At 48.5% G+C, this 26026-nt stretch overlaps 2 protein-coding genes across 3 annotated transcripts in view; both read right to left on the bottom strand.

Annotated features, from left to right (window-relative positions):
* NFAT5 (nuclear factor of activated T cells 5) overlaps positions 1 to 5436 on the bottom strand; it is a 63725-nt gene extending 58289 nt beyond the window's left edge. Inside the window, exon 1 of the mRNA XM_054389701.1 lies at positions 5364 to 5436. Coding sequence (XP_054245676.1) covers positions 5364 to 5436 — 73 coding nt within the window. The remainder of the gene's footprint in view (positions 1 to 5363) is intronic.
* A 7357-nt stretch (positions 5437 to 12793) lies between these two features.
* On the bottom strand, positions 12794 to 24276 carry LOC128973398 (cytochrome b5). Of its 2 annotated transcripts, XM_054389700.1 has the most exons (6): positions 24115 to 24276; positions 16618 to 16746; positions 16062 to 16088; positions 14282 to 14313; positions 13340 to 13467; positions 12794 to 13008 (listed from the first exon to the last, which is right to left on the bottom strand). In XM_054389700.1, exons 1-5 carry the CDS (start codon positions 24274 to 24276, stop codon positions 13377 to 13379), a joined length of 441 nt encoding a protein of 146 aa, XP_054245675.1. In that variant the 3' UTR covers positions 12794 to 13008; positions 13340 to 13376. The 2 variants fall into 2 exon arrangements, with proteins under 2 accessions (XP_054245675.1, XP_054245674.1); XM_054389699.1 differs by lacking the exon at positions 12794 to 13008 and having other exon boundaries at positions 13122 to 13467.
* Between the last annotated feature and the right edge of the window lie 1750 nt (positions 24277 to 26026).

Raw genomic sequence — 26026 nt, 5'->3', positions numbered from 1 at the left:
TTCCCTCAGCTACAAGACCTGTGCTCTAGACCTTTCCCCAGCTTCTCTGCCCTTCTCTGGACATGCTGCAGCACCTCAATGTCCTTCTTGGAGTGAGAGGCCCAAACCTGAACCCAGCACTCAAGGTGTGGCCTTGCCAGCACTGAGTTCAGGCATACAGTCACTGCCCTGGTCCTGCTGGTCACACTATTCCTGAGACAGGCCAAGATGCTGTCATAGTCCATGGCTGCATTTTTTTAAAACAAATACATTAGTAAGAATCAAAGCAGAAACAGACATTTATGAGGCTGACACAGAATTTAAGCAACTGTGGTAGAATCCATTTCATGCAAGTCAGAATGTCTAAGGGGCAGCTGAAAGAGCTGCAACAGGCAAACATATCCCTCATGTAACACTCAGCACTTCTTTGAGCTACAAAAAGTTTTACTAAGAGCAGCTAATTGTCATCTCTATCCCTAAAAACTGCTAGTCGAGTTTTAAGTTCCAAGGTCCAAAACTAAAAGCAGGCTTTTACTATTTTTATAGAGCATCTGTTTTATCCCTCTTTGATAACTCAGTCACTGTCTTACTTGAGTTATGTCTTCGATCTTGGAAAGAAAAAAGTTCTGCTAGGGAGAAGAAAATAATCAGCCCACGTGTTGTATCAACAGTTCTCAGTAAACACAAGCAGATTAATGTCACTTAACATTTAAGCACAGAAGGAAACTAAGTTGTGACTATCTGACATTTTTAGGGCAAAAAAGTGATTTAGGAAACTACCAACAGTTTTCTTGATGCTTCCAACTCCCATGTCTCACAGCAAAATCATGGGAGGATGAATACAAGGTTCAGATCCTACTTGCTGCAGCAAAAAAATACAACTTTATTAACCCATCACTATGTAATTGTTCAAAATTAATTATTAGCTAAATGAATCTCACATTTAATCAGCTCATATTCAATACCTGACACAGATGAAGAGCTTTAATTGCAGTTATTCACCTCGGCCTGTTGACGAGGCACAGCTAACTCTGTTATATGTGACTGCTGTGTATGATTCTCAACCACAGAACAACTTGCCTCAAGGTTTTAGGTTTTATGCTCCAGTGATTTTTCTACCACATTACTAATTCGTATGCACATTTGGGTTGTTTTATTTGAAAAAGGACAGGATGTTATGTAAAGATAGGAATTAAACATAGGACATTCCAGACATTTTCAGCATTCTACGTTTGAGTACATCTTTATCATCTTCTTGGTAAGAGAAACAATCCTTCCAAAACAGCTACAAAGCTTACACCTTTTTTAAATATTTATTATGATCACCAATGTGTCTTCACAGCCAGGAAAGGCAAATGGGCTCCTAGGGTGCATGAAGGAGAGTGTGACCAGCAGGTAAAGGGAGGTTTTCCTCCTCTGCAGCTCTGCCCTATTCAGGCCACATCTGGAATACCAGGTCCAGTTGTGCACTCCTCAGTTCAAGAGAGACAAAGATGTACTGGAGAGAGTCCAGTGGAGATTATGAAGATGCTGAAGGGGAATAGAGCATTTCTGTGAGGAGGAAAGGCTGAGTGACCTGGGGCTGTTCAACCTAGAGAAGAGCAGACTGAGAGGGGATCTTCTTATGGCTCACCAAGAGCTAAAGGGTCAGGGGCATAAGGATGGGCCCAGACTCTTCTCAGTGGTGCCCAGCAACAGGACAAGAGACAATGGGCACAAAATGGAAACCATTAGGTTCCATGAGGAGAAATGTCTTGACTTTGAGGTTGCTGGATCCCTGGAGCAGGTTGCCCAGAGAGGTTGTGGAGTCTCCTCTTGAGAAATTCCAAACCCACCCAGACACTGGGATCCTGGGCACCTGCTTTAGCAAGGGGTTGGACTAGATGATCCCGAGAGGTCACTTCCAACCCCCTCCATGCTGGGACTCTGGGATTCTATACATATCAAGTGTCAAGTCCTCAGCACCAGTCAGTCCCTCAGGAGGTACAGGAAGAGCTGCAGAAACAGGCCCTGGAACCAACACTTGCATTTCTTTTAACAGCTATAACCAATCACACTCCAGAGGCCTGCAGCTTCAGTGCAGTTTCACTATCATTTTAAGCCAATATAAGCTGGCACTGCTGCCGAAACAAATAGTCCCACCCTTGCCCACAGCCAGTCTCCACATGTCCTTCTCCTGAGTCAGCACAAGCCATTCACAGAGACCCAGAGTAAACATGACCAGGACACTCACCTGGTTAAAAAAAATAATAATGTTAAAAATCAGCATTTTGCTTCCCTTTTTCCTCTTTGTTGGTGGGAAACAGGGTGAGGAGGAGTAAGGGAAAAGCTGAGTTAGTTTCACAATGATCAGCTCCCCAACCCAGTTCACTGCATGGGCACAAGAGCATTGGCATGAGCAAAGCAGCAAGGAAAAGACAGAGGATAATAAGGCTTGACCTCCACAACTGGGTTCATACTGCTCATGAAACCACACTGCCAGAGTGAAAACTCAAAGTGCTTCGGTACTCAAAGAAAGATATTCTTTTCTAAGGCATGCATAAGTGAGAGAAATCACTAATGAATCATCAGATCAAATTTTAAGCTTTAAGACTCTCCCTCTGTCCACCTTGCCACTTCATTCAAGGCCTGCAGGCTTTCAGAAGTTTTCCTTAATATTTTTATAGAAATATGAAAACAAAAACGTTAACTAGAGCAGCCATGCAAGCCAAAACCTTAACACACAGCACAGGGACAGGGTGATGATGTCATAACTGGGTCTGTCCAGGGAATGGGACAAGCGATACCATGAAGAATTGCATAAGCCACATCTTGATTCACTGGGGTTTCAAATACAGCTTCACTTTTCAAAGCAGGAAAGCACATTTTAACCAGTACACTAAAAATCTTCCACATTAATTACAATGAACTGAAGTTTCTATGTTACAGAAATCTCTGTTCCTCCCCAGGCCACCCCAGCCTTACAGCTTCTCTCCCTTCCAGCCTCTGTGTTCCCAAAACCCTGCAGTGATTGTCACCAGCAGCCTTACTGGACCGGTATCACTCAACCACAGCCATCCCAAGGCACAGGCAGGAATGTGATTCAGAGGAACAGTTACTGGCCCCAGTTCAATCTGTGAGCTGGATTCCAGACTGTGGGGTGGCTGCATTTCTAAAAGGAGAGCAGTTATGAGAAACTACATGCTCCTAACACACCCTCATCACAAATGCATACTTGTGGTTTTCTCCCTGTGTTCAGAGCTTTCCCTTTATCTCATCAGTTGTACTCAGATTCTGATCCAGAACATTTGTCCATGGGATAAGTCTATCCCTATCTATCTAGGGAAAAAAAAAAAAAAAAAAAAAAAAAAAGCTCACTGGAGTTGTTCTGATTATCAGATAACAGCTAATACCTCCTCCTAACCCAGCTAAAAGTCCTACCAACATGCCTCACAAAGAGGATCACTCAATTATTCATTCTGTAAGACTACATTCATTTGTTCTACATTTGAATTTAAATTAAACTGTTTCAATTTAATATCTCCTTGATCTTCAGTGATGACAAAATATGGAAAGCAAACTTTATTTAACCTCTTTAGAACCATCCATTGCTTTCCAACTCCTCCATCACAGACCATCTTGTTTGGATCTAGAAGCTCATTAAGGCCACTCCTGAGCATCAAACATCTTTCTCTTGACCCTCTCCAGCTCTGACACCCCACATCAAAAATACAGCCTTGACTGCGTGAAAGACTTCTCCTACCTGAAACACACAGACATTCCAGCAAACATAAAACGTTTGAGAATTCACAGTAAGATGGGCGAGTTCACAAGTCCTGCTCAATTCATCCAGAGTCCTTGAAGGGATTTCACGACTTATGTGGAACCTTTTTATTTTGAATGTTTTACAAATTACTTTAATACTTCTCACCTTTCCAGTACAATAAATGAGAATTTTATCACCTGTATTTTTTAATTAGACCTGCTCTGTTTCAAAGTACTCTTTCCCTTCTCCTGCCCTCTCACTGGGACTGAATCCAATCAGAACACATCAACGCTGGATAACAGGAGAAACTCAAACCCCTGCAGTGACATCCTTAAGAACTTTACAAACTATTGTACCCTGACAATAACTTTGGGATCTCTCAACAAACTCAGCAGTTTGAGAGCTTTATAGATGCGGCTTTGACTCGTTAAAGCCTTTTTATTTCTTTTGGCTTCACCACCAACGACACACAACTTGGAATTAAAGAGCAGATTCCAATTACTTCCAAAAATCCTGAAAAAAATTGTTCTCTCCTGAAACAACACCAAAACTCGATTAATCACTTCTCTGCAGGGTGATAAAAAACTTCTCATTTCTTTTACATACACCCCTAAAAATGCTTGCTCCGTTGTACTGTGAGCAGACGTGTCCAACAAACTACTAATGGTAAAGATCTCCAGGTCTTCAAATAAGAGAGTTAAGAACTTGTGTAGTTGGTAACATTGCCCTTAATTTACAAATTTCTTTATTGCACGACCTTGTCAAGACTAAAACTCAGGTATTACGAAGATGGGAGTTGGGATCATTTACTTTCAACATTTCCTATGTTCTCTCCCGGTTTGGACACCTTCCGCCCCGTACTCCCCGGATCCCCATGTACAGGGTGAACGCCTGGAGATGTTCTGAACTCCTCCGTACCGTCACCAACCCTCCACTTTTCGGCCTCTTGGCGCGTTTCTAACCCAAATCCGAACGCTCACGTCCTCCCCGAGGCCGCTTCTTCCACTCAAACCACTCCCGAGTAACTTAACGAGCAGCTCCGGGGCAGCTCCAGCCGCCGGGGTTACCCCTGCTCCGGTACTCCCCGCTCCAGGCTGAAACGTCCGCCCCACCGGGGCTCGGCCGCATCCCCGCAGATGCGCTGCCGAACAGCAAACAGGGCAGCATCCCCGACCCGGTACCAGCAAGGTGGGAGGGAGGGTGGGAGAAAAGAAGCCTTACGGCAGCGCAGCCCCCCGCCGCGGAGCCGCTCCCGCTGGGGCCGCCGCCGGGCTCCGAACGCAGGAACCTGTCGGGACACATTCTTGAGGCCGCGGCGGCCGGGCCAGGAATGTGGCCGGGGGAGCCGGGCTCAGCCCCAGCACGGCTCCGCGGGGCCCCGAGCGGCAGGTAGACGGCGGCCGAGCATCCCGCCGCGGCCCGCAGAACGGCGGCGGGGCGGAGCTGGGAAGGGGGGGCAGGTGGGGGGAGCGCCGGGACGGGGGAAGCTCTCCGCCAGCCCCGTGAGGAGACAGAGAATGAGATGGGGGGTTCGGCCCGAAGCACGGGCCTGAGTTAACCGCAACGGTTAACGGCGCGGGCACAGTACCCCCTCCCCCTCCCCCAGGGCTCCGCCTCCCCGGCCCGGTGCCACACTCACCCTTGGAGTAGAGGGACTTGGGGGACTCGAGGTCGAGGTCGGCACTGAGCAGAGAGATGAAGTCCGAGGGCATCGCAGCTCCGCGGCCCGGCAGGGGCGAGGGGAGCGGCGGGAGGAGGGGGGGGCCGGGCCGGGAGGGGGGCGCTGCTGCCTCCGCCGCCCCGGGCTGGGGAGGGGAGACACCGGCGGGCGAGAGCGAGGCGCTCCTCACGTCGGGGCCGCGAATCGGGCCGGGTCGGGCCAGACCGGGGGAGCTCTGCTCGCAGTCGGGACCGGGGCACTGCCACCCGCCGCTGCTGACAGGAACCGGCTGCTGCCAACAGAACGCGCCCGACCGCCCCCTCCGTTACGGCTCTGCGCCTGCGCCGGGCGCCGGGGAGGGGGCGCGCACAAGGAACCCCAGAGCCGCCAGCCCACGCATGCGTCCCGGCGGGCGGGGAACCGCGGCGACGGAACAGCCCACCGGGAGCGCCCGATGCGCCTGCGCCTATCCGCCCGCACTGCCAGCGCCGCACCGCGCCTGCGCTGCTGGGAGACGCGGGGCGGAGGGCGGGGTGCAGCCGGGTGGAAGAGCCGCTGCGGTGGCTAGGGGCGCGGAAGCGTCTAGAACGGGGCGGGTGGCCCCTGAGGGAGTGCGAGCACGGTTCTTTAGGGAGCCCAAGACGCTAAGAGGACCCCTCGGCACTAAGGGGAACCGGGCACGGCTCCTTAAGGGAATCTATGGTAGTAAGGAGAGCCCAACTACAGCCCCTCAAGGAGCCAATTCGCTGAGTGGAGCCCAGCCACAGCCTCTCACGGAGCCCTGGCTGCTGAGAGGAGCCCAGACGCGGCCCTTTAGGGAGCTCGCAGCCTTTAGGGGAGCCCGGGCACAGTCCATGAAGCAGCGTGCGATACTGAGGGGAGACCGTCTGTAGTTCTTCGGAGAGCCCCCTGCACCGAGGGCAGCCCGGTCATAGCTTAGAGGCCAGCACTGGGTGTCCTTCAGCTCCTGTGGTCGCAGGCTGGGGAGGGAGGCGAGGGGCAGCTGCAGGGACCATGGCTAAGGGCTGTGAAAGGGGCCCCAAAAGCCTGAGGAGAAACATTTTGCTTCTGGGGATGTCTGAGTACAGGGGGGCTTTCCCCAAATAAACTAGTTGTGTAATAGCCAGGGTGGGCAAGTGCTGGGCACTGCCTTTCGATAGCTCGTGTGGGAAGAGGCAAGGTCAGGTGCTGGCAGTGGTTGTGGGGCAGCATCCATTACACCTCTAGCCTGCTGGAGGTTGGCTGCTGTGAGTGCCCTGGTATCAAAACTTACGATGCAGAGAGCCAGCGTTCCAAATTCCAGCTCCTGTTGTTCCAAATAAAGAAGTAGATACTTCTAAGCAAAATGGAAATGTGGAAGGTGTGTCAATGTGTTTTAGTTAAGCAAAACAAAGATGTCATACACCTTAAAACAAGTCCTCCTGTCTGGGTAATCTGGAGTACTGAAAAGTTGAGGAGGTGAGGAAGTTTGAGAGGTGTAAGAAGGGGAAAGAGATAAAGGGCACCTGCACAGATTAAAAATTTCTTTGTCAAGGTGATAAAAATCTGCTTTGGAAATGGCTAAGGGCTCAGAGTGTGAGAGGGCTCTTGTGTCAGTGAATGGAGGTGCTGGGCTGTGCTTAAGCTGTGAAAAATGGAGGAGGAAGGAGCTGTGAACAGCTGATGCATGCCTCTGGCATGGCAGAGGGTCTGGTTTCCCTGTGGGGACTCTGTCACCAAAAGGTTGGCTCTTGTCCCTCTTGCAGCTCCTGTGCCAGTCTGCTTTCGGATCCTAAGGAAACTGCTCCCCAGAAACACTTGACAGCATCCAGAAACTGCACTCCACCAGCCAGGACCACAGGGCAGAGAGGGTTTCTCTGAAAACCATCCATCACTGTCTGTTCAGTGGTCGGTCAGTCAGTCAGTCAGTCACTGTGGGATAGTCTCCTACCCAGTGTCTTCACCAGCAACTTCACCACACTCCTGTGCTCACAGCACTGTTGGGTTGGTGCATTAGGCACTAGTTCTGTTCTGCCATGTCACCCACACCAGCAGGGTGCTGAGACAGTGCCTGTGGCATCAGTTTAGCACAGCACACACTCAGCATCCTGGCTTCACAGCCCTGCAGAAGAATGATGGCAACTGCATGGAATGCATTTGGGTTTATTTGAAGTTGAGTATCTCTTTCATCCCAGACATGCTGCTTTAATCCTCCAGAGCTGTGCTGGCTTCTCCTCTCCTCTGCCTGACTTCATCAACATTTGTGGTGTTTCATGAGGACACATTGCTCAAGCCAGGGAGAACACCTGCAGATTTCAGCACTGCACAATTCCCAAATCCCAGAATGGTAGCTTGGAAGGGACTTCTGAAGATAATCTCATCCAGCCCCCCTGCTAAAGTACAGTCACCCAGAGCAGGTTGCCCATGATCAATGTGCAGGTAGGTTTGGAATCTCTCCAGAAAAGGAGAGTCCAGAGCCTCTCTGGGCAGTCTGTTCCAGGGCTCCAGAACCCTCACAGCAAAGAAGTTTCTCTTCCTGTTCAGACAGAACCTCCTGGGTTCCAGTTTGTACCCACTGCCCTTCTTCCTGTCACTGGACACCAGTGCCTGTGGTGGAAAAAGTGAGCAGGATCCATCTGTGGACATTACACAAACAGTGGCAGTTGAAATAACAGGTTAAAGGAAATCTGTGCCTGTTTGGGAGTAGGAGGGATTGTGTCTGGGGGCATGTGCAGTGATCTTGGGTTTTTCCAGTCACCACAGCAGAGTTAGAAGATGGGTTCCACTTTGGATTCTGCCTTTGGAGTTTGGGAACTGCCAATCCCCAAAGCCTGGGACAGGCTCCTGGAGTGGGATCCCTGATCCTCTTTTTGATACATTTTCTCCCTGGAGTGTGTGCTGGTGGCTGCTGCTTGGCAAATGCAGGGGGAACTTTGCCCAACTTTGGTCAGGGATCTGGATGAACTGAGAAGCAGCATTGTGTGACTGGAGAAACAGCTGAGATGAGATGAGCTGAGCTGACAGCTCCATAAGTTTATCATCTCTTGTATGTCTGTGAATGTGACAGTATGTTCTGCGAGTGTCCTGATTTGCAAGTATATGTGATAAATGTAACTAAAAGATACAAAAATCCTAAAAAATTAACCACCAAACACTGAAAAGGAAACTTCCCAGTAAAAGTTGTCTTCTGTGTAATTAAGGTATTTTCTCTTTTCATAATGAAGTTCCTCTCCCTGCATAAGCAGTTGGGGAGCAGCAGGTGTGAGGGGGAAGGAGTCTAAACCTGGATCAGAGGATAAATTAGCAGGTTCATGCGTAATATTGCCAACCCCATTTGCAATTTTGAAGCCTCTGTAGGTGTTTTATTTTCTAACTGTGTTAGAAAGACTGTCAGAAAATAATTAGGCTCTGTCAACAGTTCCCCTATTCCCCAAGAACTGCTTCCTGACTCATTAGAGCTGCTGAGGATGGCAGGAAACTTGTTCTATAGTAATTTCTGTTAGCGGTGTCCCTGGAGAAGAGACAACACTAAGTGTGTGACACCAGTGTTGACTTCACCCTCATGACTGAGGCGTGGGGTGGCTGGGAGCCATCAGGATTGCCACACAGGGCTTACTTCTGGCATGTGTGCCCAGATGCCCAAGAAGGCAAACAGTGTCCTGGCTTGGGTCAGCAGTAGTGTGGCCAGCAGGACTAGGGCAGGGATTGTTTCCTTGTACTCAGCAATGGTGAGGCTGCACCGCAAATGCTGGGTTCAGTTTTGGGCCTCTCACTCCAAGGACATGGAGGTGTTGGAGCATGTCCAGAGAAGGGCAAGGAAGTTGGTGAAGGGTCTAGAGCACAAGTCTTTTGAGGAGCAGGTGAAGGAACTGAGGTTGTTCATCCTGGAGAAAAGGAGGCTGAGGGGAGACCTGGCTCCCTACAACTCCCTGAAAGGAGGCTGGAGCCAAGTGGGAGTCAATCTCTTCTCCCAAGGAACAAGCAAAATAGGAAATGGCCTCAAGTTGCTCCAGAGGAGGTTTGGGTTGGACGTGAGGTCAATTTCTTCCCCAGAAGGGTTGTTGAGGAACAGGATGACCAGGGCAGCTATGGAGTCCCCATCACTGGAGGGATGTAGAAGCTGTAGAGATGTGATCCTGAGTGACATGGTTTAGTGGTGGACTTGCTGGTTTTAGGTTAATGGTTGGACTCAATGAAGTTAAGGGTTCTTCCCAGCATAAATGATTCTATGATTCTATGAAAAGTCCCATCATCATGAGTGAGATGTACTGCACAGAATGAGATGATCCAAGAGAAGCCATCCTCAAAAACAGAAAAACAAGCCAGCACTGAGCAGTGTGAATATATGAGCTGGTCACAGTGCAGTTCATTTCAAACAAGCAACTGTAGCCCAGAAGGAAGAGGATGATTGCATGATGCTTGATAACTGTCAGTTCAGTAATCCTCCATATTCAGATCACAAGGAATTCCGTAGAAGCCCCTAAAATCCGAGTCACACTGCTTGTAGAGAGCTTACCCCACACTGCTGCTCTCTCCCAGCATGCCACAAGAACGATGGTATTGCTTGGTTACAATGCTCTGCAGATCATCTCTGGCACAGCCTCAGCTTTACCTCATGCCAGCCAAAAGTTGTTCCTCTCCTAACAGGAAGACAAACCCTGCGTCTGCCACAGCTTACCACTTTCTTAGCTTTAGTAATTAATTTTTAGCAGAATAGTTTTCATGACCAAAATATTTCTGTTCCAGCTTCACCACGTCTATACAAAGCAGGTCTTAAGGATTTAGTTTACTGCTTTAGTCACCTCACATAGCTGTGGCCCTGCTAATCCTGGTGTTCCCCACAGACTTCAGAGGAGTGAAAGGATTGCTCCAGGAAAAAGCAAGCAGCTGCTGAATACTGCCACCAAATCATTTTCACAGAATCACAAAATGATAAGAGGTTAGAAGGGACCTCTGGACGTCATATAGTCTACCTCTCCCTGCCAGAGCAGGTTCACCTAGAGCAGGTTGCACAGGATGACATCCAAGCTGGCTTTGAATGATTCCAGAGATGGAAACTCCACCACCTCCCTGGGCAACCTGTTCCAGTGGTCCACCATTTTGTCTGTTCACAGTTTCCATTGAGGTGCAGCAGAGATCCAGTGCATCAAACACAGGTGATGGGAGCTCATTGGGTTGTAAAATAGAATCCAGACTTGATATTGGAGCTCCACAACCTGGCAACTGTCCATGCTGGGAGTCAGGCAGTGTCCACACAGGGACAGAGTAACTGCCTGCTGGAAGACAGAATCATGTACTTGCTTGTCATACACCTAATGAACATGGCAAATCCACAACCCAGTACCTTTAACTGGGCACATGATCACTGGGTACCAGAAATAGCATTTCCAGGGTATCAGAACCAAGCACTGTCCAACCACCCCCACCACATGTCCTCCTGGGGCAGCAGCCACAGCTCCCGGACAGCACAGACAGCTCTGCATACGATCCCTTCACTGTGCCTTCCCTCTATCAGCTCATTTCAGCTCATTTCAGCACAAAAGAACCACTCTAAGAACTCCCACTCATCCTCCACAAACCATCAACCTAATTAACAGCTACATTCTGCTTTCTCAAGGAATTTGGGTTCATGGAGAGGCACAAGAGACCAGCATAGTTCTGTGGGCATTCCTAAGGCAGCCATAACATGGGTTCATTAACTATGGAAGCTCATGTTTGCAGTTCTTCACCCAACTCCTTCTCCAAAGCACCTGACAGAAATGAAGCACTCACATCCAGCTTTAACTTCACTCAGGGAGGTTGCTCATGGGGTGAGAGCCAAGACAGTGCTGGCATTGTGCACAGAACTTGGGAGTTCAGTGCAAGGACAAAGATTCGGAATTGTCTTCTTTAATCCTCAAATAAGACAGGTAAACAAGCCTTGTTAGTGCCTCCTTTGTTGTCTGAAGTTTCACACCTGGGGAACCCATCACTCAGCCAGAAGAAGAAAAGGAGAAAGGAATGAGGTAAAACAAGCTGGACCCCAGAACCTCTCTGGAGGAAGCCCCAGGCAAGGGAGATCAATGCTGGGAGAGGTGCAAGCTCCCATCAGCCTCCCTCCATCATGTCCTTCAAACCAGCCCCAGCTCTGGAGGATGGATAACAGACCAGTAAATACCCATCCTGGGCACACCAGAATCACCATGGTTGGAAAAATACTCTAAGATCATCAAGCCCAACCATTACCTAACTGTACCAGGCCCACTACTACACCATATCCTTAAGCACCACAACTAGACAGCTTTTAAATCTTCGAGGGATAGCAAATCAATGATTTCCATGGGCAGTCTGAAACCAAGTGCTGTTCCAAGCTTGTAATTAATGGAGACACAAGAAGATGACTGATGTGGTTTCACTAAATGCATCTCAAGCACCTCAAGACCTTTGAGGGAGCTGGCACACAAGAAAGCTGTCTGACAGAGGCTGCTTGGGTTTTCACGAGGCATCGGACAAGGCTCTGAAGAGTTCTCAGAAGCCGTAGGACAGGATGTAAGGTCTCCCCAGGACTGAAATTGAGGGAGGTGAAAAGGAAGGAACAGCACGAGCAGAAAGGCTCTCTGTGAAATGGGAGTGGACAAGCAGCCTTCCCAATAGTAAATGACAAAGGGACGAGATCTAATGATGGTAAACAGTTACTTGGTGCAGCCAAAATTCAACTGAGTGTAGAAAGCACCACCCCCAGCACAAACAAATTCTTCCTTCTGGCTAGTCTGAACCTCCTCCTTTTAGTTTCAAACCAACACTCCTCATCCTGTCACTCCATGCCTTTGTAGAAAGTTCCTCTCCAGCTCTCCTGTAGCCCCCTTTCAAATACTGGAAGGCTGCTCTAAAGGTCTCTCCTGAGCTGTCTCTTCTCCAGGCCAAACAACCACCCCCTCTTCTGAGCCTGTCCTCACAGCAGAAGGGTTCCAGCCTTCAGATCATCCTCATGGTCTCCTGGACCTGCTTTAACGGTTACATCACCTTTCTGTGCTGGGGTCTCCAGAAATAGACAGTACTTTGGGAGGGGTCTCACCAGAGCAAAGGAGGAGAATCCCCTCTCTTGACCTGCCACTCAGGCTCAATCCCAACTGGATTTCTTCTCATTCAGGGAGAAGAGACTGGATTTATTTGCTTCCCCCTACCCCCAGTCTGGTGCACACACAGTAAGCAGCAACAAGTTTTGTTTCCAACATGTGTATTGGATCAAGACCTCGCAGAGAAAGAACAATCTGCACTCAGAGAAGCCACACATCAGTTCCCATTTCTGGCACTGCCACAGCACAAAAGCACCCAAACAAACCAGGATTGGAGGTACAAATTGTTTCACAGAATGTACATTTTTGAAGGGACAAGTACAAATATTACAAAATGAACAGAATTGCTTTTAAAATACTTGTATTTGTTGAACCGTTAAAAACAGACACAGACAGAAAGAGGTAGCCAAGCTAACAATTTCCTGCTGCTCCAATTAGTGTTGCCTGCATGCACTGGGAAAGTTACTGCGGAACCGCATCTCCGGCCATCTTTTCTGGAAAGGACTGTGGAGAACTTGCAGTTTATTTCTGCTACTCAGTGAAGGACTGAGGCAAATCCACAGGCTCATGAGCAGCCGGTTCACCCTTGTCTGGCTTAACAAAAAGGCATTGAAAGAAAAAAAGGTCGTTGGTGGTTTACTTCAGAGAGCTGGAGGGAGCGCGAGAGAGCGAGTGCAGGAGCACGCACAGTGAGGGAGCCACACACAAGGGTAAGGGAACACCACGAAGCTGCCCTTGCCCTGCCATCACCAGAAGAGAGCATGACAAGTTCGTGGGTCCCCAAGTTAGCATAGAAAGCATTTGAGGTTAGCTTGGTCCCATGTTTATCAAGATCACTTGACAAACTCAAAGCCATAAGCAAGGCAGAAAAGGTTAAGGGAAGCAGAGCTCTGCGTGTTGCATGCACGCGCTCTCTCACACCCTCTTTCAAGGCTGTCTGAGGTCCCAGTAGGTCAGTTCAGGAGGTTCTCCCATCCAGCATGTAGTAGCGATACATTAAACCTATGACCAGGGCTCCGAAGATGGGGATTAGCCATGTTGACCAGAAACTATCAGGAGATCAAGCAACCAACCAACATAAATACACACAACACAGAACAGAATAAAGAATTCAAGTTAGTAATTCTTCCAAGATGCTCATTGCTTATTACATGCCTGTTCTTATCTAGGGATCCCTCAGGACCTATCTCCCATCAGCTCATGGGCCTGGTTTGCAGGACTGGGCAACTCCAGCACTGCCCATGCTCTGCCCAGCCCCTGCCAGAGGCCCCTGCAAGCCTGGCTTGGTGGCTCACTAAATAGCAGCTGAACTGCTGAAGTTTCCAGCCTGGCACATACAGAAACCAATTTGGGGTTTTTGTTGTTGGTTTACTCTTTTTCCTTAAATAAGTCAGACTGTAATTTGTGCCGTGCAAACGGCTGAGTTGACTCAGGGATGGAAACTGCTGCAGCTACCCCACAATAAATCTTCCTTGCTCAGAAACCAGAGGCCACAGGCTCACCTTCAGCAGCCTCCTCAGCAAAGAAGTTCTGCATCAGCTGTGAAAGACAAGGGCCCTGTTCTGGTTTTAAGGATTTTCAACTAAACAGGGCTGGTTATGGTAGAGATCCACGAAAAAAATGCCCATCGCTGTGTGGCGTCACCCCACGGCCTGCAGTCACCAACCCAATAATCTCTGCAGTGCAAAGGGACCATGGCCACAGCTGTGTGACATGAACATGGCAACTTGCTTTGGACCACTGCCTTGCTGGATGGTGCAATAACATCTCCAGGGGTTTTCCTGCCCATTAGAGTTAATATGTGGTTCTACAAACAAAGTCCTCACCCCCCAATGTCTTGCTCTGATTTTAAAGACACGGTACCTTGCTTGGCCTGAGGATGTCATACTTGGGTTCTGAAGGAGAAGAGAGGGAGTTAGCAAGGGAAAAAAGGAACATTCAACACATGCTGATAAGACTGAACACGTGATTACAAATAGAGAGGAAAAATAACCCTCCCTTTCCTCTCCCAAATGCCCTCTGCCACAAGTGCAGATGTTTATGGCCTCCACATCCTCCCCACCAATCCAACACCTCCCCATCCAGTCCTCAGCTTCTCACTGGAACTTGCACCCCTCTTAAAAAAAAAAAAAAAAAAAAAAAAAAAGGTCCAGCACTCTGATCCTGATAGTCCCATTACTGTGACACCCTCCCCAATTCCCTGCCCACATCCCCCTTTGCTGTCCTGATGCTCACCACCGATGCACAAACAGTGTTCAACATAAGCCATTTCTGAACTTCTACATTTCTTTCATAAAACTCTATTTCAACTCTTTTTCCAGTCACCTAAAACTCTGATCTAGGCTTCATCAGCGCTGCAGCCTCTTCCTTGCTGGCTGTCGTGGCTCCCCAGTTTAAATCAACACCCAACAGCCAAAAATCACCACTCCTGCCCACCCTAAACAGAATTATCTCCATTTATAGAGAGCCTCAGTGCTCTGCCAGAATACATTCAGTGGATGCTAAACATTGGCACTGATCACTGATCTGTGGGGAGCTACCTCAGCGCAGCCTCACAAGAGTTTACACGTACAACTTGGGTTGTTTTTTTTTTGTGGTTTCCCCCCTATTTATTTTTACATTGCTGATCTCTATTCCCTGCTATTTTTAAATGATAAGTGGTCCTGCTTTTAAAGCAGACATTGTTCACTGGGGAAGGACCTTGGCTGTACAGAACTCACTAGACTTTCTCCTCAGAAAACATTTGAAAAAAAATATTTACCTCCTATCTAAGTGAACTACTCAGATTTCTACACACATTTTAGGCTTGTTTGTGAAGCAGAGTTGAACCAAAGAATATATTTTAAGTTGAATATAGGCATAATTGTGCAGTCCTGGGTTATAAGGAAGCATAGGCTTCACCCAGCCTAAGTGATTCCTTCTCTGACTGACTAGAGCAAACCACTACTCTGAGGGCTGCAGTCACTCACTCCTTGTGGACAGTTTCCTTCTTGCTTCCCACTGCTCTGTGAGTGGTCCTGCCTCAGACAGCACCTACTGAAAGAGCTGTTGAAGGCAGAGCTGTGCCTGGGCCAAGCCTGCCAGCCCAGCAAGAGGAGCAGCCCACTGGAGGCACATGTTTACCTCACATAGGGGATTCTATTTATTACCATTTCCCTCTCCCCAGCCATTTCAAAGGCACTTTTTGCTACACTGGGTCCTGTTCTCATTGAGAAGTACCTGAGTTTTAAGCAACACCAGTGATTACTAAGGCAGAGAACAGAGAATTCTTGTTTTACAGCCAACTCTGTGGTGGCTGTGCCTGTCTCCTGTGACAACACCAAGAGTTCAGTGGTCAGGACAGAGCAAGCAACGCAAAAAAAAAAAATGCTCTGTGGCTCAAGGTGTGGAAATAACATCGCTGATGTCAGGGGAGAGAGGGCACAAAACCCACTTCAAATTTCACACTAAGATGACTACAGAGTTTTTGACAAAAACAAAGGAGTAATTTGCTTGGAAGATTTATTCATTACTGTAGTTTGTGTAAACATAAGGCCACAAGCCCCACAGGAAAAAGGAAAAAAAAGAGGAAAAAAGATGGCGTGTGATAACTTTTGCAAAGCATTAAACTCAAACAGAAAAGTAACACACACTAATAGCTTACCTTAGAACCTTTTTTTTCACGATCATGCTGTCAAGGGGAAAGAAAAAAAAGAAGATAAGCACTGACATCAAGAGAAATTAGCAGTATTTATGATGGAATTGTTATGTGCACAACCCTCATCACAGGGGCAATTACCTGGACTCTGTTTTCAAAGAAGCCCTTCCTTCAGCACCCAAAGGCACAGTCTTTGTGGCCTTGGGGAAGCTGTGCCTGCCTCTGTGATCTCTCACCCTCCTCAACTCTGGTTACAAAGCAAAGGGAAGTTGTGGTACCATCAGCTAAGGAGGGCACCAACTAAATTAGCTTCCCTAAGAGCCCAGATGTAATTGTGGTGAGCAGTCTGTTCTGAATGGGGGACAGAGAAGACTAATTTATTTTTGTTTCCTTAGCAGAAGTCCTGGACAACACAGGTACTCCCTACAACCATTAACCACTTACTTATTTCACAAGACAAGTCTTGGTGTATGTGTTGAGCGAGTTACACAGAAGAGATTCACGCTTCCCCCCAGTTCCACCCCATCCTTGAAAGGGGCTGTCACAGCTAGCCAGGCCTTACCGGGTGGACCTCCCCTATGTAGTACTGCTTCAGCATTTCCCGGGCATCTGTGGAATGCCCAACATCTTCAAAGCTCTCTGTGGCATCTCTACCAGCTTGTTCCAGCAAAACCTCTTCTCCACCTGGATGCTATGAAAGAAAACTTCAGGTGAGCAAAGGGCTATATGAAGGTACTGAGAGAGCCTTCCTTCCAACCTCTTCCATTCATTACAGACGCCTCAAACCAACATCATCCATAGAACCTTCCAAAGATTCCCACCTCTCCTTCAGGAATTCACAGAGACTGATGAGTGCTGCACAGCCTGGAGAATACTTTATGTAATAAAAATCCTTCCAAAGAGGTGGATCTCCAACATACACAGGGGAGCACAGCTCTGTACCCACAGCCAAGCCACCCCCTCTGTGATTCTGTAATGGATTTGAACAAGAAAATCATACCAAAAAAAAAAAAAAGAGGACATAAAGAGGACATCCTGATACAGCTTTTCACGGGCTTCACTGTATCAATCACAATCCCTGGCCTGCAGCAGAGCCTCTCACAGAATCCCCAAATCCTAACATGGTGGGAGTTGGAAGGGCCCACTGGAGACCATCAAGACCAAACCCCCTGCTAAAGCAGGGTCACCAACAGCCGGTTGCCCAAGGTAACAATGTCCAGGCAGGTTTGGAATCTCTCCAAAGGAGACTCCAGAACCTCTCTGGGCAGTCTGCTCCAGGGCTCCAGCACCTTCACAGCAAAGAAGATTCTCCTCATGTTTAGGTGGACTCCCCTGCATGACTGTCTCAAGAACAACTCAGCTGCTAGTGAAGCACAAGACAACATTGCCTGCACAGACACCAAAAGAAGAAAAATTATTCTTCTTCAGATGCTACAAAAACTAACAATATTTGGCTGACAGCCTCCCTCTGCATGTAGCTGTGCCATGAGGAATGGAGACAGAGGAGAAATGCATCATGTTTTCCAGTGACATAAGAAACTACAAATCCAGTATAGTCCCAACAGCAATGAATTTGATCCAGAAGCACTCAACAACCAGGGGAGAGAATAAAAAAGTGCCACAAAAAAATTACACCCTTTGACATGATCTACTGATTCCAGGGATTCAGAAGTTCCAACAACAGAAGTACCAAATCCACAGGACACTCCACAGAGATACTGGCATTGCTCTTGGTGGCAGATGGTCACAGACCACACGGTGTGAACTGAAATACCCTGGTGCAGGTCTGTTTTCCTTGATGGGTTGGGTTGTCCCCTAGCACTGTCAATACCTCAATTCCAGGAACAGCCTAGCAATGGAAAGCACTACCCACAAAGCCAGCAAAGTACAATCTCTTTACAGCAGCAGTGTGAACAAATAGTGCAGTTTATCAGCTAATCCAGTTAAGGCAATAAAGTCGTCAGGCCTCTGAGTGCACTCACAGGGACTGACCCAGTTTTCCAGAGCATCAGGCACTAAAGGCAGGAGCTGAGATGATGAGGCTTGTTCACTGCTGCCTGAAATGCCTTGAAAAGCTACAGGCCTGGAACTGGAGCTGTTGAGAGTTTCAGATCAAAGGACTAACCCACCTGTTTTTCTCTGCACTGTCCTTTTCCTCCCCACAGACACAGCGCAGTTGTCATTACTCCTCTTCCTTCAGCTTGCCTGTGTTTGCTGCCAAAACTTGAACTACTCCCACTTGGCTATCACCCCTCATACCAAACATACCCAGTATGGACACAAAACCACTCCAGTTGTTTACTCCAGTGAGCTCCTGCAGCAAAGTCTGCAATCCTCATATCAGAGATCTTTCTTCTGAATAAATCCCTTTATTGTCCAGGTATGTAACAAAATCAACGTGGAGCTTTCTCAGCAGCAGAAGGGCAAAGTCTGCAGTCCCAGGACACAGCTGGGTTAGCAGGCAGTTATTAGATTGCTTTAGCTATAAAACCAAGTGAAGCTCCAGTTTGCTCATTCCCTCCATGCCTGGCTACAGGTCTTGCTGCCATTTCTCCCACACCAATCCCTCAGTCTCAAAGGGAATCAGATGAAGGACCACCCTGGCAGAAAATTCCCCTTACAAATAAAGGGAAGAGATTGTCTGCTGGGGTAGCTGTGACTGAGCTCATACAGAGTTGGATGAGTGTCTCTGGTTAGACAGTGGAGTTAAAGAAAACACAGGCTGCAGCAAGAGCACCCTTTAGGTCATTTCTGCACCCCCTAGGTCACATTCTGAGACCCAGCTGGAGTGGTATGATGTCTATGCACATTGCTCAGAACACCTGTCCCATTTTCAGCTCTTTTATAAGCAAGCTTGCAAAGGTACACAGCATCAAGGGAGTGAAAAGCAGGCCATTTACTTTCAGCCTTCTAGAAGAACTCCTCAGGAATGTCTCACCAGAAATCTCAGTTCAGATGGAAAAAATGTCAGAGCTAAATTTTAAGACAACAGCCCTGCTTTCCTAATCATCCACCCTAAAAGGGCAGACAGAAACCTGCAGTAACAGGGACCATACAGTGGATATTGGCTTTCATCAGCATCCAGTCTTTGCATGTACAAGAGACAAGAATTGTGAAGTCCAAGAGACAAATAGAACAGCAAAGCTCACTCCTCTTTACATCTTTGGATCTGAAGCCTTTCTGTCACACAGTCCCAGAATCCCAGCATGGTGGGGGTTGGAAGGGACCTCTGAGGATCATATAGTCCAATCCCACCCTGCAAAAGCAGGGTCACCCACAGCAAGTTACCCATAATCACAATGTCCAGGCAGGTTTGGAATCTCTCCAGAGAAGGAGACTCCACAACCTCTCTGGACAGCCTGCTCCAGGGCTCCAGCATCCTCACAGCAAAGAAGTTTCTCTTCATGATCAGATGGAACCTCCTGGGTTCCGATGCCCCTTCTCCTATTGCTGGGCACCACTGAGAAGAGTCTGGCCCCATGCTGTGACAACCACGCTTTAGCTCTTGCTAAGCATTGAGAAAATCCCCTCAGTCTGCTCTTCTCCAGGCTAAACAGCCCCAGGTCTCTCAGCCCCTCCTATGCACTTGCTAAAACCACAACTACAGAAAAGAATTATTTATTGATGCACATCTGTCCTTCACTGTAATCATCAGGTCAATAGCTTTTGGCTTCAAAACATCTTTACATACCATATTTCTGAAAGGACCTGCTAGTCTAGACAACAACAAATGCAGCCAGACAAGTCTTACCTTGTTGCACCCCAAGAAATGTAAAACCAGACTATTTATACAGGAAGTCATAGACTCTGCCACAAAACTCCTCAAAGCTACAGCTCTTGCAGAAAAACAGGAAAACTGGAAGTGTTGCAAACTGGGGAAAGGGGGAAAAAATTAATTCCAGAGGAAACAATGGCTGAAAAATGCCTGTTTCTGAAGAGAAACAGCCAGAAATAATTAAAAAAAAGTGGGTGCAAGGGCCAGTCCACAGAAGTTTCCCCTCAACAAAAGTAACAGATCTGGAACCTCCTGGTAACTGGAGCCTTCAGCACAGACAGTAAATACAGTACACAGACAGCAGCATGAATAGTCTTGAAGCACCAGTTCTGGAAGGATACAACCACCACCAATGAGCAGAGAAAGAGTTTTGCAGGGAGAATCTTATCCTTAGGGAGTGAAAGCAAACAGCCATCACTAGCATAAGGCACCCTCCGCATCCCTGGCTCAGGCAGTGCAGAAGGGAGGCCACAGTCCAGAGACTGAGGTGAGGAGAAAACCCAAGTTGTCCTCAGGCTTTGCAGTACTCCCAGCTATAGCAGGTGCTCCCAAAAGCTGCAACTCAGTGTGACATTCTTCAAACCCCAGCCTGGATCCAGAAAACGGCAGAAGCTGGGAGTTGTACAACCCCATATTCACTCCAAGCTCACTTTAAATGTCACTGATGCTCTGTGGTGGTGATCAAAGAACATTCATTTGCCCTTGATGACTCACTCCCCAATTAGCAACTGATACTGTCCATCCTTTTTGTCCAGCCAGCAAGGCTGTATTTACCCAGGAGGCTTCACAAGATGCTCCATCTGTACAGCATTCAAAGAGGATGTGAGGAAATGGCAGCAGCAGGTTAGAACTGTAGGTGGGCAGTGAAGGCTTCCAAGAGACAACCCAGAGCCTCAAGTCATCTCTTCACAACCTCCCAGTGCCCATCTGCACACATCTGTCTGCTGCTACAGACCTGCTGTAAACTACAAACCAGCAAAGAAGCAATGCTAAGCTCTGCATCTAATTAGGGTAAGACACAAGATCATCAGGATGAGGAGGATACAGAAGATTTCACCCCCTAGCCCCCAGTACCAGAGAAATAAGCTGGGAAAGGGAAGAGTGTTACTGGGCAATAATAACGCCAGAACACAAGGACAAGCAGCAACCTGGACAAGGGGTGTGTGTTAGCCACACACCCTTCAGACCTCATTTTGAGACATGGAACAGGTTTCCCCAGCATCTCTGCAAAGCTGGAGCAAGTCAGCATGAGCAAAACCATTGTCCTCTGACATTTTTCCTTCTCCTCTCCCACAGAGGTCTGGTTTCAGATCCACCGGAGTATGAAGGTATTAACTGCAGACAAAGAGGGGTATTATTTGATACTGTTTTCATACTGCTGGTGCAGTAAGGAGGTAAAAATCTAAACACTGCCTCTTTGGTATAAGCACCCATCTGATAATTCCCTCCTTTTCTCTTTCACCTCAGTGATAATGCTCTTAAGCACCAGCTTCAATGCACAGACCCTACCTTAGCTAGGTACTTGCCTGCAAAGAGCAAATCTTCTGTTAGAACTTCATAGAATCATAGAATCCTGGAATGCTTTGAGTGAGAAGGGACCTTTGAAGCTTATCTTGTCCAATCCCCTGCAGTCAGCAAGGACATCTGCAACTAGAGCATGTTCCTCAGAGCCCCAGACAAGCTGACATGTTATAGTTCAAGGGATAGGGCATCTCTCACCTTTCTGGGCAACCTAGGCCAGTGTCTGATCACCGTCAGTGCTAAAAACACCTTCCTTTCATCCAGTCTAAATTTCCCTCTTTTAGTTTAAGACATCAACCCTTGTTCTGTCACAACAGATCCTGCTCAAAAGTCTGTCCCCATCTTTCTTGAATAGTGACAGGCCAGAAGGTCTTCTGGGAGCCTTCTCTTTCCCAGGCTGAACAACCCCAACTCTCTCAGCCTGTTCTCACTGCAAAGCAAAGCAGTTCCAACCCTCAAATAATTTTCATGGCTTCCTCTGAACCTGCTCCAACAAATGACAGGTTTTGCCCAGTGCCCAAACTGAAAGGGTCTACACATAGAAGGAAGCAGTCAGCTGCTCAGAAAATCCTCACCTACTCTGAAAAACTTCTGGATTTGTGAACTGACCTTGGAACAGAAGCCTGAGTACTTTAATTCTCCTCATAGCTCCATATAAGGGCTTCCTGAATTAGAGTCATACTCAGTATGATTGTCTTCTCCTTCCCACCACAACAATTGAGCTCTCTAATGTACAGTTTGCATCTTGTTCTAGATGCATGTGACTAAATGTGCAACTGGTCCCTCACCCCACTGGAGCTGCAGACTTTCCCACAAAACAAAACAGTTGAGCATTGGCTGATCCACACTGCCAGACTTCCATGCTTCTGCCAGGCACCACGCACGTCTCCCTCCAGCATACTGGGTGCCTGGAGTCTCCCCCAGGTGTCAAAATCTGCACAGCAAGCAGCTTTTCAGGTCCTGCACCCAACACAGGAGAATCTGTGAGCAGTGCTGGTACACTACAGACACTGGTGAGCAAAGGAGCGAGCAGCCAGGATCCATTCATGGTCCCAGGAAAGCAAGATTTTCCATAGAAGAGCTCTACACACTGCAGCAAAGGCCAGCTCTGTAGGAAAAGACACTTCCCAATTTGTTCACTGACATACCTTAGAGGCTCTCTTAAAATAACCATTGGGGGAGGACTCAAAGCACAACTCTTGATTCCGAATGAGCGCTGTAATGCTGGATCCAATGAACAGAACAGATTGTGTTCAACATGACAAATAAGTACCAAAAGCTATGCAGAAATCCACTGCCTCCAGCTGTCAGGCCACTGCAAAAAAGCTGCCAGGTTGCTATTCCCTCCTGCCTCTGATAAGCCTCTACACCTTGCCAAGAGAGCTTTGTCAGTAGATGTTCTGACTACATAGCAGACATGCTTTCATCATACATGCCTGGAGGAAAACAAGAGTTTAATTTAGATGAGCAAAACCAACAAGCAGCAACAGGCACACCTTCAGTGAAGAGCTCTCCTGGCACAGCTGATTCAGGCTGACTTTCATATGCTACCCTGTAGATGCTACAAAAGGGTTTGGTGTTATTTTAAGCTAGGATAAAAGCCCTCTGAAATTATGTTACTTTTTCTTCCCACTCTATTTTCAGCTCCAAACACTAATGATAATGCTCTCAAGCTTCTCAAAAATGGAAGTCAAAAGCATCAAGTTTAGAAGCAGTTTTTGTCCTCACATCCAAAAGAACTGGAGATTATGCAGCAGAGATTGTGTCATTTCCAAATCCCTCCTGCATGGTCCCTTCCAGGAAGGCAGTAGTGCAGCAGCTGCTTATCTACTGAATCACCATCACTTTCTCCTTTAAGTTCTGGGCTGTCACTGAATCCCAGCGTAGTGGGTTGGAAGGGATCTCTGGAGATCATCTAGTTCAACCCCCTGCTAAAGCAGGGTCACCTACAGCAGATCACAATGTCTAGGTGGGTTTGGAATCTCTCCAGAGTCAGAGACTCCACAATCTCTCTGGGGAGCCTGTTCCAGGGCTCTGGCACCCTCACAGCAAAGAAACTGTTTTCTCCTGCTCAGATGGAACTCCCTGTGTTGCAATTTGTGCCTGTTGCCCTTTGTCCTGTCACTGGGCACCACTGAGAAGTGATGTCTCTGGAAAAGTAAAATTTAAACTACTGATCTAGCCAGATATTTTACCCTACACGACCAGAAGTGAAGTTACATGGCATAAGAGCTGCACCTCCCATGTAAGACATGCCTGAGCAGACTTCCTAAGAAAACAGCAGAAGCACAACCCTTGCTCTCAGCTGGCCCTTGCCAATACGACCTGCCACCACGTTTTTTGCGGGATCTCTGCACACGGTCAGGAACTGTCATGAACACAGAAATCTCACAGGCCAGGGAGTCCCCTGGGGCTTCCCTCAAGGCTCGGGAACTCTCCTTCAGGCAGCGTTAGGTTGCTGAGGTCCCACAGCTTGGGGGCAGAGAGATGCCTGAGGAACACAAGAGGCCCCCCCACACATGGGGCCTCCTCAAGCCCCGCTTCGCCGTGCAGCCTCCCCTAGCCCTGAGCAGTCTGTCCCTCATGACACTTCTCCCGCCCTTTCTTACAATCCCTCCGCACCTCCAGGCCCTCCCCTTCTGTCTCCACCCCAAACATCCTCCCCCAGGCTCTCCGCCGCTCCTCTCAGCTCCCCCAGCATCCGTCCTTCCCCATGCCGGCCCCTGAGGGGACGGGCCGGGCCCCCGCCCCGCCCGGCCTTACCTCTTCCAGGAAGCGGGTGACATCGTAGACACGCCCGTGAATAACCAGCCATGCCTCACGGCTAGAGTTTCGCTTCCCCACCTCCTCCAGCGTGAAAACGGGACCGACCGCCTCCTCCGCCGTCGCGGAGCCCCCGGCCTCCTTGCGCTCCCCGGGCTCCATGCTCGCCGCCGGCAACTTCGCGCAATGACACGCTTGACCCACAACAGCCCCCGTACCGATAGCAGACGCACGCTCTATGAGCTACAGGCCCGCGGCTGCTCCCGGCCCATTCCAGCAGCCAATGAGGAGCAGGAAACGCCAGTGAGGAGACTGCTGGCGGCGTCAGCAGCCAATGGGAGGGCGCGGCGCAGGGACGTTGGCCAATAGGGAGCAGCTAGTGCGACAGGGCGGGAAGGTGTTGGGCTGGGTCTCGTCTCGCCCTCGCTCCTCCCGCACCTGTCGGCCTTGGACTTGGCTGCTTCTGAATCTGGCTTCCCTCAGGACTTGGCTGCGGGCAGCCAGGGTGACGGACACCCCACTGTGGCCGCCGGAGAGCGAATTGTCCATCAACGGGCTCCCTGCGGTAGTGCCCAGTATCCGTCCCGAGCCTCTGGTAACTCTCCCCGTCCGACTTGTTGGGCGAATGAAAGGAAACCCGCATCTCTTGGGAAGCGCCTGTTCCCGTAAGGGACCATCCGAGGTCTGGGCTGCAGCACCGCTCGTAGAGTCGAGTTGGAAAAGGCCATCTCAGGGTTATCTCCATGGGTGTGGGGACAGAAGCCACTGACAGCAGCTGTTTCATCAGGAGAGCGTATGGGATGCATGCTGGCAAAGCAAGAATTGCGGGCCAGAACCCTCTGTGGTGAGAATAGGTTGAGGGAGTTGGGATTGTTGAGTTGGAGAAGAGAAGGCTCTGGGGAGACCTTGTGGCCTTTCAGTACTTACAGGGGTCGATAAGAAAGATGTGGGACAATTTTTTTTTCCAGGGCCAGTTGTGATGGGACAAGGGGTGATGGTTTAAACTAAAAGAGAGATTCAGACTGGAGAGAAGAAAGACTTTTTTTTTTTACAGTAAGGATGGTGAGACACTGGCCCAGGTTGCCCAGAGTGGTGTTAGAGGCTCCCAGGTCAGATTGTTTGGGGATCAAAGCAACCTTATCTAGTTTAAGATGAAACCTGATGTAGTTGAAGATGTCCCTCCCGAGTGCAGCATAACTGGACTAGATGACCTTGAAAGGTCCCTTCCAATACAAACCATTCTATGAAGAATCATTTGTCAGAGTTCCATTTGATGGGCTTTCCATTCCAGTGCCAATGGAAACAGCTTTTTCACTGCTTCTTTTGGTGTAAAACAGCCAGTCATCTCACAGATCTTTAAACTGAGCTTCTCTAGTTTGATCTTCTTTGCTGTGAGGGTACTGGATCCCTGGAGCAGGCAGCCCAGAGAGGTTATGGAGTCTCCAACTCTGGAGAAATTCCAAATCAACTTGGACATTGTGATCCTGCGCAACCTGCTGCGGGTGACGCCGCTTTAGCGGGGCAGTTGGATTAGAAGATCTTCTGAGGTCCCTTCCAACCTCCATCATGCTGGGATTCAGTGACCCTGTGGAAATGAAGCACATCTCCAAGTGCTGCATTTGCATCAGTTTCTCAAGCAGAATGTTCCTTTGCAGACCTGCTCTCAGGCACTTGTTCTCTCTTCCTCTTTGAACGAGCTTAGGAACAGACTGGAAGCTCAGGAACCTGAGTACCTTGTAAACCTGATGTTTTCATTTCTGAACTCACATTTGTAGCCGTGGAATTTATTTCTTTGTGCTTGCAGTGCAGGTAGAACGATGGACACTGAACTGTTTGTTTTAATGTAACTGCTGAGGAGGCAGAAATGCCTGATGTTGTAAGACATGTTAACAATTGTTACCAACACTGGCTA

This window comes from Indicator indicator, chromosome 19 (assembly GCF_027791375.1).
Source record: "Indicator indicator isolate 239-I01 chromosome 19, UM_Iind_1.1, whole genome shotgun sequence".
Lineage (NCBI taxonomy): Eukaryota > Metazoa > Chordata > Aves > Piciformes > Indicatoridae > Indicator > Indicator indicator.
The sequence above is the reverse complement of the archived record's forward strand: the minus strand, read 5'-3'. Positions and strand labels throughout refer to the sequence as shown.